At 37.2% G+C, this 19096-nt stretch overlaps 1 protein-coding gene across 7 annotated transcripts in view; it reads right to left on the bottom strand.

The window, feature by feature from the left end:
- Window positions 1-19096, bottom strand: part of CCSER1 (coiled-coil serine rich protein 1) — a 705894-nt gene that overhangs the window by 413900 nt on the left and 272898 nt on the right. For all 7 annotated transcript variants that reach the window (XM_068941554.1, XM_068941558.1, XM_068941561.1 and 4 more), the window contains one exon: window positions 14120-14330. In XM_068941554.1, the coding sequence (XP_068797655.1) occupies window positions 14120-14330 (211 nt within the window). The remainder of the gene's footprint in view (window positions 1-14119; window positions 14331-19096) is intronic.

Below are 19096 nucleotides of genomic sequence, written 5' to 3'. Positions count from 1 at the left end.
AGAATAGCTAAGCATGCGCTTGCTCTAGATACAAGAATGAAAGCAGGAGACATTGCCAGTAGAAGAGGCCATAGCGCAGAATCTCAGATATTTGGTGTCGTGATACAGCTTGGATAGTTGTTTCAGGTGGGCTCTATGGCCCTTATAGATGGTCAGAGCATGAGGTGTGCCACCTGCTGTGCACTGGCTATATTACAACTTGCAAATTCAAGTTGCCAGATTGGCTTCAGCTCAGTTTCATGAAGGCCTCTACAACATACTTCAGCTGAGCTGGTACGTGTTGGACTCATGTAGAAAATTGGAAGTCAGACATTCATGACAAAAACAGCACCGGGGATTATTTAGGCTGTAAGATCACGGCATGAGGCAGACTACTATTTGAAATTGAGAAGAAGGGTAGACTGCCTATTTGTTTTCAGTGAAAATTAAGAGTTGTTCAAATGATTCAACATAAAATCAGATAAATACAAAAAATGCTTGAGCTGTCTGAAAAATTAAGCCTTGTTTTCATTAATGTTATTTTAAGTTCAGCTCTCTGTCAAGCACAGCGTGAAACTAAACACCGTACTTTGGTACAAGCAGTCACTTTGCTCGTATCCAGCGGTGCACAACATCCTCTCTTCTATCTGCCAATGTTACGAGCTATCAGTACGTTCTGCTGGGCAGAAACTGCTCTAAACAAAACTCGTCCTTAACATCTAATATGGGAATAGGAAAACGCATCTTGCTTTAAGTTAATTCTCACAATTTCATTACCAAGTAACCTCCAACTTAAAATAGATCCCATATGTTATGCAATTATGAGCTTCTCTTCCCAATATGTTCTTCCTCACTCCTAAGATATTTTTTCTTTCTAAAAAAAGTTGAGTGACCCTGCTACCTTTGGATGATGAACAAGAAGATTTATGAATAATGTCATTGACCAAATTGTACTTTTAAAATTCCTGCAGTACATTTTCTCCTGTGATACGCACTTCATTTTTACATGATGTTACTGTGCAGCTAATCTGACACAAATACTATAGCAAAAGTTTACTACAGTAAAAAGGTGTTACAAATTACAAAAGCTTTTTACTACTAGAATTTAGACCATTATTGTAGGATGCCTAATAAACTGCATAAGGGCAGATTTTCAAGGCAGGCTATGTGATCCTTTTGCTTGCAATTGGGTTTCTTGGTTTGTTTTCTTAAGTACCTTGGCACACATGGGACAAGACTGTGTGTAGGCAGACCTGCACCTCATTCAAGTACTGCAGATTCTGATCACCCAGTTGGCTCGAGGAAATCTCTTACACATTAATTGCAAATCTGAAGATGAACTGCGTCAATTATACGTTACATTTTGCCAACCATGCTATATCAGTACATATCTCACTGAAAACAAATATTCTACAGCGGATAATTTGAGAATTTCAGCATACAGCATGTAAATAGGTCAAACTCCTGATTTATAACCCGTTTGGAACGATAGCTCTCACAGAGCATTGCCTTCCCCCTTTCCGTTCACACTGAAGCTCACATTTGTATATCAGGAGACAACACTAAATATAGATCTCAGGTGGCCAGAATGAGAAATGTTTTAATGCTAGCGGTATTTGGGACAACAGACCAGAGGTTCAACTGTCATGTGACGCAATGTTGCTTTGCCGAAAAAAAGGGCTCAAGAAAGCAAAAAAGCTCAGTTACGAGATCTTATTACAAGAGTTCATAAAATACTTGCTAAAACACATACACCCACAAAACAAAGCAACACCAGTAGGACAGATGACTAGAAGATCCAGAAACAAGAAATAAAGCATATTTGTCCTTAGAAGCAAGGGAGAAGTTGTTAATCTTTGCGACATAGGATTCTTGCAGTACTGGCAAGGTTAGTGTCAGGATAAATTATTTGCTCCAGCAAGTAGCAAGTAGAGAAGCAGCTCTGTCAGGGTGCCAGACCAGCTCAAACAACAAGCCTTCCAGAGAAGCATTTCTATTGCACACATTTAGTTCTCAATTTGCCACTTCTCTCCTCTTCCAATTTCTGCACTTTTCCTTCACATCCTCTCCTTTGCCCAGCTACACTGCTGAGCAAGAATTTGAAATTTAACATTAAAAACCAAGATGGATACATTGGAAGGTTTTTCTGGTGTAATCTACACACAATGCCTTCTGGAATGACACACATGAATAAAGCTATTAATCATTCCTGGCACTGCATTTCTCAGAAAAAATGTACGAGTGAAAAAAAAAAGTTTAGGGCCAAGAAGATTTTGATTATTCGGACACAGTGAAACAGCTCAAAAAGAACACATATTTTCAAATCCCAGGATATTAAAAAAGATTCATTTCCATGTCGATTCTGTAGAAAATGGAATGAAGAGCATGGTACAGACAAAATAAGTGAGCTCTTAAAAGACAGAATTGAGTACAAGAAAATATTCCCTTGAAGATTCACTACACATCTATTCATATCCCGGTCCTCCTAAAAGAACAAATGAGAAGAACATGAGTAAGTGCTGCCTTTGAAGACCTGGAGTGATTCTGTCACCAAATGACATGGTCAAGGTGCCTTCTCCAGCTCTGACAGAAAGATGCTCCATAAGACTCACACCCTATCAAACTGCCAAAATCTCAACTGTTTTCCAGTACAGTGTGCAGGACCATATTGCATTTTAGCTAACTGTACAAACGTCTGAAAATCACTTATAAATAGTATCAATTTAAACAACGCTATGCTGAACATAGTCATATTACAATATTATAGGACCAACATTAATTCAAGTTTGCTGAATTATACAGCAGAAACTTTGTGTTTATATAGCTTGATTTTTTTTTTAATCTCTAAAAGCTGTCAAGAAATTAAGCAATGCTTCTCTAAGCATTGTTTATCGTCTATAGTACTCTTACGGAAATAAATGTAACCCATTGTAGGGGAAGAAAGCTGCATAATATCAAAATAATGAGAAGAATATTGCATACTAATTCTTAACTTTCTGGCCTATTAAGTAGTATGTAACACAAGTCCCAAAGTGACTAGAATACAGGAAAAATAATTTATCCAAATAATACTACATAATTAAACTACAAGTAAATCTGGGACACAAATATTAAATGATTAGATTTTGATCTAATTAATTGCCCAAGAAGCTGCTATAACATTTAGAATAAGCATGAGATAAACTGATAAGATACTGAAGGTGTGGGAAAATTACTGAATTATATGAATTCATAATAGAGCAACATCCAAATATTGCCTTGTACCAGAAAACTACACTATATGGTAAGATATAACAGGCAAAACTGCCAGACCAAACATACAAATGAAACCTGCATGGTCAAAACATAATGACATCTCAATAAAAAAGGCATAACTAAGAATGACATTAATCATAGAGGTCAGAAGAAATATACAGAAGTTCACACTCTCTGGAAAAGTCAGTCATGAAATAAGAGTCCAATGGCAGATGAAACAATATAGGAAAGATTAATATCTAAAGAGTAATCTAAGAAATATAGATTTTAAAAATATTTTCCATTTGGAATTGTTTTTAGCATGGCTTAGGTTTTTAGCAGCAAATTCAATATCTAAAAAAAAAAGATAGAGATTTTTTTTACCATCATCACTTAAATTATCAAGAGACAACAGTAGGCTTATTTTAGATATATTTGTAAGAACTGTACCCAAATGTGTGTATACATACACAAACACATGTATCTTCATAATTAATCTGATTATTATAAAAGTGTCTATATAATGTACAGCTACACACTTGCGTTTTACCCACAGAAACACACACACACACACACACACACACACACACATAATCACAATTAAAAAAGGCAGGCCAGCATCACCATTTGTATTCAGATTATAATTGCAATCACATACAAATGGAAACTACAAACACACATTCATGTTGATGTCACTGTATTATTCATTTAGGGAGTTATCCAAAGCTTGCTAACATCAATACAGAGCTTTCCATTCAATGAGCTCTGAATGAGATCTTTAACGAAAAGAGAATTAGCCAATTTATACTTACGATAGTTGACCAGTTTTACCACGGTCAATGTGATTAACAATATTTTCATTCCAGGTTATCTTAGATTTTACCTCGAACGTTCAGCTTGGATATGCTAAAGCAGCTAGCTTTCTGCTTAAATGTCAAAGTAACCTGCCCAGAATGAATGCAGTTTCTCCTTCTGATGGAGCAAATCAAGAAAGGTCCCACGTGAATAATACCAAATAACTGACTCCTCTGATTTGTTTAGATTTTCCCTGATGAATTTGGTAAATCTTTTATCCATAATGCAGCTAGACACACTAAGCATTCTCTTTCTACATACACCTTGCTAGTCTGATTTTGACAGGTTCACTGTTCCATAGCGCCGTGCATAAGCAATTGTGAAAATCAGAAAGGCTAGGAGTGCAACTTTAAGGAATCATCTGATCCAGTGCTGCATCATGACATAAAGGTAGAGAAAATGAAAAGAAAGCCTCTTAGGTCTCCTAACCTCCCAGGGTTTGAGAACTGAAGAGAAGGAGAAATATTCATTCTTATAGCAAAGGACTCGCACAAAAATGCTTGCTTTGCCTGCATACGGCCAAGAGTTTAACAGTAGCAGAGGTCTTATGTAGATGACTAGGTATTGGATAGCTATACACTGGAGGTTCAAGCATGAATTTCACCCCTGAGCTGAATTCATAATACAGTTTGAATCCAAAGTGAAGAAGAATTTTAGAAGAGAATTTGCCTGGAGTGGCAAGTAGTAGAAACCTGAGCCTCAATTTTCCACAGCAACATTTTGTAGCTGTGACCTGAGAGCCACAGCTGTTTTCCTCATATTCAAAATAGGCAACCAAAAGGAATAGGAAAAAGAGACCTACTTAAGAAAAAGAAAAAATCCTAGGCTATAAGTGATCCTGGGTTAGCCGTTCATTCCAGTTATCTGTACCCTGCTTGAAAGAGATAAGAGAAGGGGTTGTCATCAAACTGCTTCCTTGTTTAGCTGTTTTATGATACGTTCAGTTTCTACCGAGGTAATATCAGCTATTTCTGAGCATATCTTTGTTCTTAGATAGATTATCTTCATATAGATTTGATATGAGAACTGTTCATAAAAAGAAGAGTCCTGTCTTTTCGGCTCATATGTGAGGAGATTGCTTTCACCTGACAACTTGCCAAATATTTTTACTGAGTCCAGGAGAGAAAACAGATGAAGTTCAGTTTATATTTAAAGTTTCAGTCTATATTTAAAAAATAATTGCAAGTGTGAACTAACTTTGCATTATTCATTGATAAGCTCTTAATCACATGGATGATCATTGTCTCTATAAGGGGAACTCATAGTGAACATGAAAAACTAAGTGAAAGGAAAGATGAAGGGAGTAGCTTCTGAAAAGGCTCCAAGAACCCGCTGGATTAAAGGGACCTCACATCCAGCTGAGGCTCTGACCTCCGCAGGCAGAGAACTGCTTTATTTATAACACCAAGATAGATAAAGCAGAGAAATACAGAGTACTGGACATATGCAGTATTTCTTCTATATGTGTTGATAAAAACTACATGTTCCTACCAAAAATGGCTCTGGACAATTACAAAAGCAGGTGTAGAAAACGTCCCAAACGTGTGACTTCCAGTACAAAAGGAGGATTCTCTTTTTGTCCCTGGGAACCATCATTTTACCCTCCAAACAAATCACTTGATCTTCAAGAATTAAAGGGGAGCCAGATTGCACAGAATCAAAGCATTATTCTGGCTAAATTCATGAATTTCTATAAGCATGGTATCGCTACAGTTTTTGTGTCTTTTCTTTCTTCCACTATGAAAACGATCAGCACTCTACTGATAGCCTGGGCTACAAGCCATTCAGTGCATCTTTTTCCAAGTAATGGCGTGCACCGTGCACAGGAAACATTAAATAAATCTGCAGCACAGAGCTATGCCAAGATCCATGCTATGAACTGTGAGAATCTCCCTTGCGATTACACGAGGGCTTGTTCCATAAACTCTGGCTGATGAAAGATAAGGGACAATTAATTAAGAGATTAAATTTAAATTTTGCCAGAGCATCTATATGCTTATATACAAACACAAATATTTAAATGTATAACTATATGCACAGCTGACCCTCCACTATCTGAAAACTAGACCTACATTTTTACCTAACACATTTCTATTCCTCTTGTACATCCCTTTATGGCAACTGCTGCATACAGTCAGCCTTACTGCTTTATCTACACAAATCAGTCATTTTTCTGTTCCAGGAAGTCTCTGAAACCCATCATGATGGGGAAAAAAAAAAAACATCTTAAAATGGCATGAATACATGACTGTGAAATTTCAAATTGGCAAACTATTTAAATTAGGATAATTCTTGTTTTTAACCTACTGGACTTCAAGTTAATGGCACCATCTATAAGTCTCAGACTAAATTCTTCTTTAAAAGCTGCAAAATTGTTTGACAGGTTGGTATTTTAACATCTACAATCCCAGAAAATGGGTAGGAAAGCCAATTACAGTGCATCTTGGGTGTTTCGCACTCATCTTCATCCCACTCCTATTTCCATTTCCTTTTTGTCAAAAGAACAGGATAACCCATTGGGAACCTTGTTAGTCTGGCATTATGATTTGTTTTCTTATCAGAAGCTCTTCCATCTACCACCCATACTGCGCCATTTAGCTCAAAACCACTCACAGGCTCTTTCTAACAACTGAGTACAATCAATTCCTTCTGTAGACTTCTATGCGCGTTCTGAATTTCTTCCACTGCCTGCTCATTATTTTGCAATGCACTTTTCAGTATTTGCAGACTTATCAGAAAATGTAATTGGTGTGATCAGCTCCATTGCCGAGGAGGGTCAGGTGGGATTTAGCTGAGTGACCTGCAGCAATTGATCAAATCCATGAAAGTACTAAATGGGAAAATGGTTTCGTTTTTGTCGCTTTTATAATTTTATGGTCTTCAGCCACAAGTTAATCACAGACAATTGCACAGAACTGCTGATGTTGGGCCATTACATATTAATGGCACTGCTATTTTTAATGCTTCTCAGCAAGGTGCTGTTAAGACTCGCCTGTTGAGGAGGCTGGGGCAGCACGCTAGGCAAATCTGCAGACCCAGAGCACACCGCAGTGCCATATGAAAATGTTTCCCTCAGGGAACCATAGCAGAAGTTTAATGCACAAGGAAGAAACTATTCAAATGCCACGTGAATACGTGGAGAAGGCACATAAAACAATATGATCTCTACATGTGGGAGGACAAGGTGTTTCACGGTGAATCTGGTCTCAATTTAGCTGCAGGACACAAATGTAGCTAGTCTACAAAGCTTAAGCCACTAGGTCAATGGTGGAACAAATGGAGTAAAAAGGGGGGAGAGAAACACTCTCCCTCTACTTTTCAGTATTAAAAATTAAGTGTATTCATTTGGGACAGATGATCTCAAAGCGTGGCTCAAAAAAGCTTTGAACGTGGCCTGCAAAAGGACTTTGTAGTGGGTGCGGGTAACCACATAACTGAGTTTGACCGTTTCAGAACATCTTCTCGTTGAGCTGAGATTAGCGTGATTACGCAGATACCAAGAACCGCAGACCTGTGTGCCAATTACAGCTTGTAACCTCACACTCATTAAGTACTCACAGAGGGTCAGCAAACGTACACACCTTCAGCAGCACCTGCTGTAAAGTGTGAAGATACATGCATATATAGCTTTTTTGTTTACCCTTCGCCCTTAAAACCATTCCTCCAAATGCCCGACTTAATATATTAAAAGTGGCCTTCTAAGTGAGTCAGTCAGTGGAGAACACATCCCAGTTTGCCAGGGAAATGGCTTTCCAAAGTACCATCAAAAAACTGCTAACAGTTTAAAGAAAAACTTTAAATGTTGTTGCAAGCACCGAAATAAGTCTGATGATTCTCTAGCACTTTTTTTTTATTATTAGCTGAACGAAGGCTTATTCAGCTAAGAAACATAAGCAATAGGATTGAGACTGGGATAACAGCACTACGGCCTAATTCAGAGCTTCATATATGCCCTGCTCTGCATACATGACAATGGTAGACACAGCATTTGCCCTAGATAGCTTACCTTAAAAAATGGTGAAAAAAGGAGTTTTCTTGTACTTTGAGAATGTCTAACACGACAACAAATGCTGGTTTTCCTTGTCACTATTAAATAACTTTTAATGGATTATCTTAGAATAAAACACCTATGCTGCCAAAGAGAACACCTGATTACAGCCACAAACTCCTAGTACTATCAGTTACCCTGACATGAGCTACTAGCAAACACAGACAAACGAAGCGTGTCAGTGGAGTGTTCTGCTTGTTCTTTGCAAGCAGCTGAGCAAAGGTGTACCAAAGTGCATTTCCGAGTGAAAAAGCAATTTTATATGATAAAGTTAATTCCTATTACTAAATCTAGTACCTTTTTATTATTAGTTATTTAAATTTATGGGTATATGCGGTGTCAACACACCATGAAATGAAGGAATTACCAATTTCCAGCGTGAATTACTTAATAAAAGGGACTGCATTAAATGCAGAGTTGTTGAATAAATCAGTAATGCTACACTGGCTAATTACAAAGTTACTCAAAGGAAGAAAACCTGCAGTATTTTACAGTGTATTAAACTTGCAGTTGTTTCTTAAGTGGCTAACAGACAAACGTTAGTAAACTCAATACATTTCATAGTGGACCACAGGAAATACTTTAATGTCTTTAAGAAACATAGTTTAAAGGCCTATTCAATATTGCTTCGTAATCAGGCTGCAAAATATCACAAATGACACTCAACTTGAAGTGCTTTATATTAGTACATTGCAAATATAGCATAAAAGACGACTCTGTAATTATGCTCACTTTACTGATGAGGTGAAAGATGCATGGGGAGAAGTAACGTAGCCAGTGTCATTCAACAGGCTAATTGTGGACTGAGCGGTCTGACTCTGTCCCCCAAGTCTCAGATAACTGTTGTGGCCAGTCTCACAGCGATCCTGACAAAATTTTCCAAAGTTCTCATTTCTTCTAATGCAATCTAAAAGCACTGTTTTGGAAACATTAAATTTTAATGCCAGCCACAGATAGCTGCAATTTCTCTCAGTAAAATAAATGATTAATTAGTAAAGCACAGCATGTAATGTACGTCCAAAGTGACTTATCCTATTGCTAATTGTAGCAATTAGCTTCCATTTCTAAAGCTCCATAGCCTGCATGGTGTTTTGCAGAGTTGTGAAGGAGGCATGGGTACTGCACTGAATAATTTATGCTCCAAATTACATAAACACATAGACAGCATATCTTAATTTGCTAGATTAGCTGCTAGTAAGATCACTTTTGATAGGCTCATAAAAATATCTAATAGTAGAAGAATTATGCAGTACATAATCCATATGCTTCACAAGGAACACAGGGAAAATGTGACCTGTGGAAAAAAGCCTAAAAGTAGGAACGACTTTCTTTATACTGGTACACTCTGCCTCAGCCCAAATTAATCAACAACCTCTACACTTCAGCTTTTAACAAAAACCCATTACCAAGAACTAAACAGATTCCTTCCCAAAATAGCTGTATTCTTTCTGTATGTTTATTTCAGCATAAAACCCCTCTCTTCCCAGACACAAACCTGAAATATTTTTCCTCGCAGGTATCTGCCTGAAATGTTCTACCAATAGTTTCAATAAAGGCAAAGCCCTTAAATGTTCTCTCAATTAGCCAGCCTTCAAATATTGTCTCAGTTAGCTATAACTCAAACCATAAAGAAGTTATTAGACAGAAATCACTTCAATCCCATCTGGAAGAGTACAGGAAAGTCTATATATTGTTTGGGAAAGAGGCATTATATATTCATTATTGTTGATAGCAATAAATGAGCAAGAAGTTACATTTTGATTTTTTCAAGGCTTCGATGCTCACTGATCATATGCAATCAATTAGTGGCCAGAAATGTAATAAAACATAGAAAGTACTTGGAGGAGAAAAGATAAGGACACAGAATGTGATTTGGAGGACCAGTTCAGAATACAGAAACCCATCTGAAACTAGAAAATAAAGACTCCATTTCTTAGTAGAGGACAAACCTACCGATTTTATCCACCCAACTCCCCCTCTTTCTTTTCAGCTTTTTTCATATGAGGGCCAGCTAGTTAATACTGAACAAAGGTCAACGCCAACTAGACCTTGAGAAACAAATGGTTCAATAAACATCACTGCAAAGGAGAAAAGGGAGACCAAGAGCTACTTGTAAATCACAGAGAGGTTACAAAACAGCCTATAACGTTTTATATTCTGAAGTGGCTTTTATCAAGCTTCCTGTGCTGATAATCTCTGGCAATGTTTTTTCTCTGAACTAACTTTGCAGGCCACAAGTCTCAGTTAGTCCATTTACTGTAGACCTATCTATCAGAAATGGAACATCCATGAGGAAAAGCTGTCAGAGGGGATTAAGAAACACTTTCTAGGTCAGTTTCCGTAGGATCATGGAGTTTCCTCCTGTGCTAGGGTCCTCCAGATGATCTTCAGCTTTGCTCACTGAGCTTCTCAAAGCATTTGGGGGCATCCTGCTTTGTAAGACTTACATGGCTGAACTTACAAAGAATTATTAGCAGACCTTTTCAATGCTTTTTCACAAAAACTGAAATGGTAATTAGTTCTCCTAATTGAATGAACATTCATTAGACTTCTACTAAATACATTACCTAATAACATTCTCAATCTTGCCAGTTACTGTCATGTCTTCACTTTCCCTTTTCATGATAAGACTAATAAGCTAAACTCACAGCATACAAGCCCACAGCTCACTACTGCATATATTGCATGTAGTCTTTTCTATATAAATTCTTCAATCACAAGCCATACAACAAAAAATAGTGTGTTGCTCTAGCAAGTATTACATTTTGCCAGATCATAATTAAATTGTTCCTTAGATGGGGCACTTAGTGCTTATGAAGAATCATTATACTGAATAACAGGGCTAATATTTTAACTAAATTGACACGCTACTGTTCAATAAAGAGGTATACACTACTGTAAATTCCTCTTCTATGGATAACATCAGCTATAAGACAGAAATACTGCAGCTTTTTCCAGATAATTCATGTGTACATTTTTTTCCCATGTAGATTGCATGCGTTATATATTTTAAAAAGTGGATTAAAGTATGTGACATACTATTATTCTTTGGAACAAATGTATTTATTTTATATTGCATTAGGCATAAAATATTTCACTTCTATACCATACAAACCTGCCAGAGACTATGTTTCAGTAGGCCTAAATATGCACGAGAATCCCATGGTGAGGAAAGAATTTTTCCTTTATGTCTTTTAATTCTGTACTGTTGTGAGTTTGATTTATAATACTGGTTGGGGCAGAAGGAGTTTTTGGATGAAGAAATTACATCTACTTACAATAGAAGTATGGTTCCTTCTCCATGGAAATTACCTGCCAAATTGCTCAGATGACTTATTCTTCTCATTCTTCAGTTCAGTATTTCAATTTGATTGAATTATATTTTCCTGGAATCTTTCACTAATAATTTAAAAGTGACACAAATGTATAAATGTCTGTATTTCTGAAGATAATCAAGTTGTGTCATTCCAGTATCAATTTGTAATATATTGCAAGGTCATTTTTTCTTTGGTTCTTCACACTGTTAAATTGGGATCCTGACATTCTTTGTAATGTTCTTTACAATCATTTTCCATTCTTGATTTATTTCCTGTATATTCATTCTTGATTTATTTCCTATATATTTAAAGATGCTTGTGAATATTTTATTTTATCGCTACTACTCTTTTAATCTGTTGCAGTTATACCATGGATGACGCCCACTGCATAACGGACAGGGTTTTTTTTTACTCTTTATGGAGATACGAAAACTATGTAGTTTAATAACAACGTTGCAAAATTATTTTTTGTTTTAAGAATTAGTATGTGCATTTATAGCACATTTATAGCAACTGGAGCGTACCACGTATCAAACAGCTATTTCTCATGTAGGTTTGCTAAAAACCATACTCCCACAGTTTCACAGCACTTTCCATACTTTTTCTATCACTGATACTATACAAGTCACTGAATAAACAAACAAAAATATCTTTAAGGTGATGGAAAAACTGGGAGGTAAATCACAGTACATACACACCACATGTCATCTCCAACTGTAACATCAGAAAAAGGCCATTTTTATTTCATGAGATAGGCAAGACAATCAGAAAAGGAAAAGAGCAGAATTACATTGCATTACTCCAGATATGGAGTTGGAAATTACATGGTACAAAGAAAGAGTAAATAGGAGATGGAGTGAATAGGAAAAAAAATGAATACAAGTTATCTAAGGAGGAGTTAGTTAACTGGGTCACATGAAATATCTTGTGTTCTTTTCGCATAGATCACCTAGTAAAAGCTTGTTAATGGGATGTACTATAAAGTGTGGCATATCTCCATATAGAAAATCACAGTAGATTCATACCCAAGTCTAATGGAATTTGGTAAGTTAAAATTAAAATGATTATTCTTACCTTTAGAGTGAGAAACAACTTTTCTGAGCAAAACATAGAAGTAGTCATATTTAGAAGCAACCTACAAATGGCACCAGCTGAAGTACAATTCACATATCATGTGATGTTATAATTCTTATTATTTATCTGCATTTATAATAGGGTTACAAATCCTGCACAATAGATAAGAACCCTGAAAGTCACCCTGATATAAAATAAACTGAAAGTTATGGAAAATTGATTATTTCAATTTTGGATTCAGCAAAACAGAAGGTCATAAGAAAGTTCAACAGCTTAAAGCCTGTAGTGACTGAAGAAAATTGGAAGGCATGGGGCTGACCATCTGGCAGAAACGTGCTGTTGAGGAGGCCTAATGGATAACCATTATAGTTAAACTTTTGATAAATCTTCTAGATAGACAGGACAACAATTGGTTGACTCGGATACAGAGGGTCAAGCAGTGACCAAAAAATCTTGCCAAAGCCTTATTTAGGTGTTTAACTGTCTCAGTTAAATGAACAGCATTTTGTCATAGTGTGAAGTTGCAACAAAGGAAATTCTGATAAGGTATTAGGGAAAAATATTTACAATAATGCAGTCAAATATTGGAACAGGCTGCCCAGAGAGCCTGTGGAATCCTCACTGAGATACCAAAACCTTCACTGGATAAGGCCCTGAGCAACCTGTTCTGAGTTGGTCTTGCTTTGAGCAGAGGGGTTGGACTTCCAGAGTCCTCAGAACCCAATTTATTCTATAATTCCATGAACTGTACAACCAAAATAACAAAAAAAGATCATTCTTGAAGATCTCAAAAGAACAGCATTCTGCAGTACATTGACACAAAAATGAAAGCTTATCATAAATTAATCTGTCATAGCTCCACAGCTGGAAAATGGCAAAAAATGCCAATAATAATTTAGTTTCTTCTAAAATCCTGAAGGGAACTTAAGGTAAAATAAGATTTTCAATGTAGTTCCACAGTCCATGCAGGAGGCTGGACAATACAGCAGGAGTGAACAGGTCAGTAGTCTCAAAATTGTTAGCATGGCCTGAGAAATATAATTTCATCTGTCATTTACAAACCTAAGCTAGTAACCTTTAACTGTACTTCTAAAAGTACAGTTTAACTGTACCTTTAACTGTACTTCTGAGTACTTCTAAAATACTCAGAAGAGAATTCTCTTTCCTTGTGCCTCTCTCCTCTGAATTAATTGCATATGACTTCCTATTCAGTAACAAATGCAGAGGAAAAAAACTGAAAATCTCTTTTCAGCTTTCTGAACTTTACCACATTGAGGCACTATTTATCACTATTGGTTCAAGATACAAAACACAATCTAGAAATAGGCTGACACCAAACAGAACCATGAATACTGAAAACAAAAAAGGAAAAGATGTTCCGCTCCAATCTGATTCATAGCATGTCCCCCCTCCTTTTACACCAGTGGCCACTTGGAGCAGAACTTCTTAAGCTACCTCAAGAGTTTCAGACACTCAAAAGAAATACTTCTGTACCAATTCCATATACTGAAGACGTATTAAAAGACGTCAAGTCCATAGCATTTTTCTGACCCTCTTCTGCTGCTTAGCTCAATAATGCTGAAAAATATTAATGTAACAAATGAATGATTACCTCCTGAAGAACCCTCTTCATTTTCAGCAGCAACGTCTTTACAGCTGTGCAGTCCTGCAGCATCAATCTGAAGGGCAAAGATTCAATGCCTCCTCCTTCCTCCAGACCAGTAAAAGGCCACTCCACCGATGGGCTGCCAGCCAGCTGGCTAACACGAGGGTACCTGGCTTCTCCGTGGTCCACCTCCTTTGATAGCTTCAGGGATAGGTTCCTTACAAGAGAAAACAGAAAGATCAATGTTGAAATATGAAAAGGAAAAAGAAACAATGGTTTTCAACTTTTACTTCCTCTGGGTTTAAAGAGGCATTACACATACACTTTTTGAGACTGCTACCATGAATGGCCTTTATAATGTACATATAACCATATGGTCTTAGCAATAAAATACGCATTTAGAAAAGTGTCATTTTTTACAGGATTTGAAACCAAGCTCTCTCCCATGCCCTTCAGAAGACAGTCATTCTCTTAAAACAAAATACCCTATGGGCCAGACTGCTATGGGTACATCTTGCCTCAGTTCTGCTTTATGAGAAAATGAGTAATGGAACAATCTGCATGCACTTTCAAAACTGTAATCATGTGCTTCCGTATGCTTTGACTCAGGAACTCAGAAAGAAAGAAAAACTACCGAAGAAACTACTTTCTTCTGGACTGGCCTAATGGCCATATTATTCTATAAGCTGGAATTTGAAATGTAATTAATCTTCACTCATCCTTAAGTTTAGTTACCATTGAGGTTATTTAAGTAGAACATGACATGAAACAAGATTAGGTTTTGGCTGAGATCCCATTAAAGACAATGGAAAGTTCTTAACAGATCTTGATGGTCTTTGGAGGTAAAGGCATACCATTATTATGCTTTTTGCACCTGAAATCCTGTTCTACAGCCATACTAACTTCCACTAATATCAGAGTAAGGCATCTATAAAAAAGACTTTAAAATACTGGAGCAAGGCCAGTAAGATCATTATGGGGCTACAGCACATGACATATGAGGAGAGCCTCAGAGAGCTGGATTTATTCAGTCTTCAGAAGAGAAGGCAGAAAGGAGGCCAAACACAGGGACAGGGGCCCAAGGAGCTGCAGGACTTCCATCTGTGGAGATATTCACAATGCAACAGCATAAGGCCCTGAGGAAACTGCTCTAACTGGACCTGCTTCAAGCAGGAGCTTGGACCAGAGACCTGCACAGGTCCCCTCTCAACCATGTGAATCTGTGGTCTAGAAGATTGCAAAAACTCAGTCAAATGATTAATAATGGGGGAACAATTTAAAAATAGATTACTTGACATTTTGGTGAAACACAAAATAAGTAAAAACACTGCAGATATTTCTGGCAAGAAAAGCATTCAAAACTACCATTTTGCATCTGTTTTCTCTTTGACCAGTGGGAGAAAGGAAATAAAAACCTCAGAAAATAAATCTCAGAATGTGGTTGCATTGTGTAATAATGGTATATTAATTATTGCTAAATTACAAAAGGATTGTAACAGCAATGCATATGACACCCATATTTGTACTAATTTAATTCACTATAATTAAAGGTGTTAGCATAGGTGGTGAAGAAAATGAATATTATTCATTTAACGTATAGCTCCAATTTTCTGTCCATTTGAAATTGCATGCAACACAAAACTTTGAATCTGAATTTCATGTATTGCCATCTTTTGGAAGAACACAGGATGTTTTTCCATGTGCACTTTACTTTAAAGTTAACTTTCGTTCCAAAAGAACTACATGCAAAAACAGGATTAATAAGACTTTTTAAGACAAAAAATTCCCAGTGCCATACTAATAAATGGTAAATGAGGCTACTAGAATTATCTTTTATGGATGGTTCATTTTTATATGCCACCAACTATGTAATGTGCAGTACGGACAATGTGTTAAATCAAGGAATGCACTAAAACAGCTCACTGATCTGGACAGATGCTCATAATGGACAATAGAATTTTCTAATCCCGGCTTTTAAAGAGTTTCGGTGAAGGATTAAATTATTCTGTTTCTAATTTTTTAAACGCACAAACAACTTTGTGAATAGCAAATTTTGTGTCCTTTACAATGATAATCTGAGGTGGATGGTAAAACTGCATGAGACTGAAGGATATTAAGCTATTGCCGATTCATGGCCTTTATTAAAACAGCAGGTACAAATCATGCAGAGGGAAAAAACAGCCCTTAACAGAAGTTTCCTAACCTAAACCAATTTTAAGGGTTTATTAAAAAAGTCATAGTCAAACTACAGGAATCTAAACTTCAGTAAGATTTATGTAGCCAAAAAAGAACATTATTTGAGTAAGGTAAAATAGAACTAGGTCTATTTCTTTCCTGCCTGATGCCTGCAGGCTGGGAGATGAAATATTGCTTAGAATGTTCCCCATCTTCACATTGTGAGTGCCTGCAAAAGTCGCATCTTCCTCATGCTCCTGAAGAGATATCTTGTGTGGATAACATCCTGACACCGAGAAAGAACCCACTGAGATGTAACATCTCCCGGAAGGAGTCTTGCACAGTGCGTTTCTCAGGGAGAAGAACCTGGCATCAACAGCAATAGCCTGCTCCCCTTATGACCAGAGAAATCATCAGTACACTTGGAGAACTATCACCTTCTGCTAGATGGAAGAGATGTAGTATTTATGTATGAGCTATAAATGCAGTGAACATTCAGCAGATCTTAATTTCAGTTGAAGGAAATACTTTCAATGACTTCAGTGAGCTTTACATTGACATCCCACTGCTGAACACATGAAAGTATTGTCTTTTTAAATACAGAATCTTGTACGAAAATATGAAGGGAACTATAATAATACATCAAAACTCACAGTTATAAGAGCTAAGAATCTAGCTTGTTTGCTACTAGATAAACTAAAGTCTACGTACATTTGGCACATAGTTAACGCACAGATCATATGGTATCTCTGCAGTATCTGAACAGAATATAACTGATCTGTGACAGAAAAACTCCTCACTATTTGATACAACTGCTTCTACTTGCTGCAGGAAAAAGCTAATTTGAAGTTCATTCCACAACTGATTTTTCATCAAGTTATCATTAACAATGTCTAGGTTGCCTATTACGGTATTATTATGGTAATCCACTGCAATCCATCTCAAAGCAGCAGTAAGGATTTAACAGAAAAAAAGTTCTTACTATAATTAGGAGTTTCCCCTTATTAGTAAAACATCTCTTTGCCTCTGAATTTGGGGAAGGGGCAAGTTCCTTGACCGTCAGTGGCAGGAGCTGCTTAGACGGCCAACCCCCTCCACCTTCCAAAGCAACATTTACTGGAATCAAAAAAATTTCACAAGCGTGTGTTAACGGTGACAAACTTTCTGAACTGTGGATGAAAAAAACTCAAAACGTCTGTTTAATGACAATATTGATTCTTTAATATTATCAAAAGAAAACGTTTCAAAAAAGCAGTTTAGCCACTTTTGAATATATGGCTCCTACCTGGGCTCTAAATTTGCCTGTCACATGCACACACTTAGGCCATACTAGTTACTTATATCATTCCAGAATATATTCCTGAAAGCAGGAAGTCAGTAGTCCTGATAACGTTAGAGTGATTCCTGAAATGGCTCGATCCATCCCAACTATCACTCTTCCAAATGATTTCCAGGCATGGTTTGGTTGTCAGCACAGAAGGTTTGGATGTGACCACTCCATTCTGGAGGTGAGAGTCAGTGGTGTGGATCGAGCCATTTCATGCTCTTTGGGCTAGATGCTGAAGAACAATCCCGCGTGCGTTTGCTAGTGTAGTTATCACCTCAGATTCCCGATCCCAGCTGCAGTACTCCTCACCCTGAGGCTTGAAACCCAGCTAGACCAGTAGGCCAGAGAAGAGGCAGCCTGCTCTGGCAAGCCCTGGTATGAACTGTGGATGCAGTGGCAAATCACAGCTGAGATCAGTGGTAGGAAGCTGCTCTTCATGTCTTCCCAGGTGTTAGCCTCGACTTTCCAGACAACACGTGGGACAACCTCCATGAATGTCCCTTAGTCGTTTCATTCCGTGGCGTGTCCCTCACCAGTCTCCCCGTTTTGCCAGCTGTGTGCAATCTAGCCATTAGAAGGATCATTTTGTCAAAAGCTATGCCTTGACAATCATGCCCTACTAGTTAACTTCAGAAGCAAACACATTGTGTGTGTTAAAAAATGCTACTTGCATATGCAAAGAGCGGCATTTGAAGCATGTGATTCTGCTACTTCATTTGATGAAAACCAGGCACAGTCTGATAGAAAATACACTTAAAACACTGCCCGCTCCTCTAGATCAATGTCCTAGGATCACAGGATATTCAGGTTGGAAGGGACGCCATCTAGCCCAAATACCTGCTCAAAGCAGGGTCAGCCTAAAGCCTGTGCCTGTAGCTACATATTACATCTAAGCGATCTCCAAATGGTAAATGAGAAAAGTAAACTTAATGACAGTAAAATTAATGTCATCTGAAAATTGACAGAAATTTTGTTACAAATTTCTAAGCGTAGAAACGTGCAAAAACCTGTGCAATTTGATGGTACTTCGGGCCTAGTGGCTTGTTTCTATTTTATCTGGACAAACCTACCAAATATCGTAAATATAATTCCGTATTTCAAGCTACAATATCCACATTGAGCAGAGTGATAGTGCCACTAAGGCAGAGTAGGTTCTATTTCAAAAGCAAACTTTATTGAAATAGTGAGATTGCATAAAAATTACCAGAGAAGCTTAGCATTTTTAAGAGCCTCCCTAAATCCAGTGCAACTGCACGTTAAATAACTGAGGAAGAGACACAACTGTGCAGCTCCTTTCAAAGCTTCTTTCCCATTCGAAAGTAAAACAAGAACAAATTTCCTATTCCAAAGCATCTTTAAGGGGTTTTATTGCAAGAGAAAAAACTCAAAGATTTGCACCTTGAGCTAGTTGGAGCTGGTTTTTTTTCTTTCTTACTGATCCTCAAATCAATAATTTGAAGACTTTATGCTAATTTGAACTT

This window comes from Struthio camelus, chromosome 4, assembly GCF_040807025.1.
Source record: "Struthio camelus isolate bStrCam1 chromosome 4, bStrCam1.hap1, whole genome shotgun sequence".
Lineage (NCBI taxonomy): Eukaryota > Metazoa > Chordata > Aves > Struthioniformes > Struthionidae > Struthio > Struthio camelus.
This window is presented reverse-complemented; position numbering and strand designations above follow the sequence as displayed.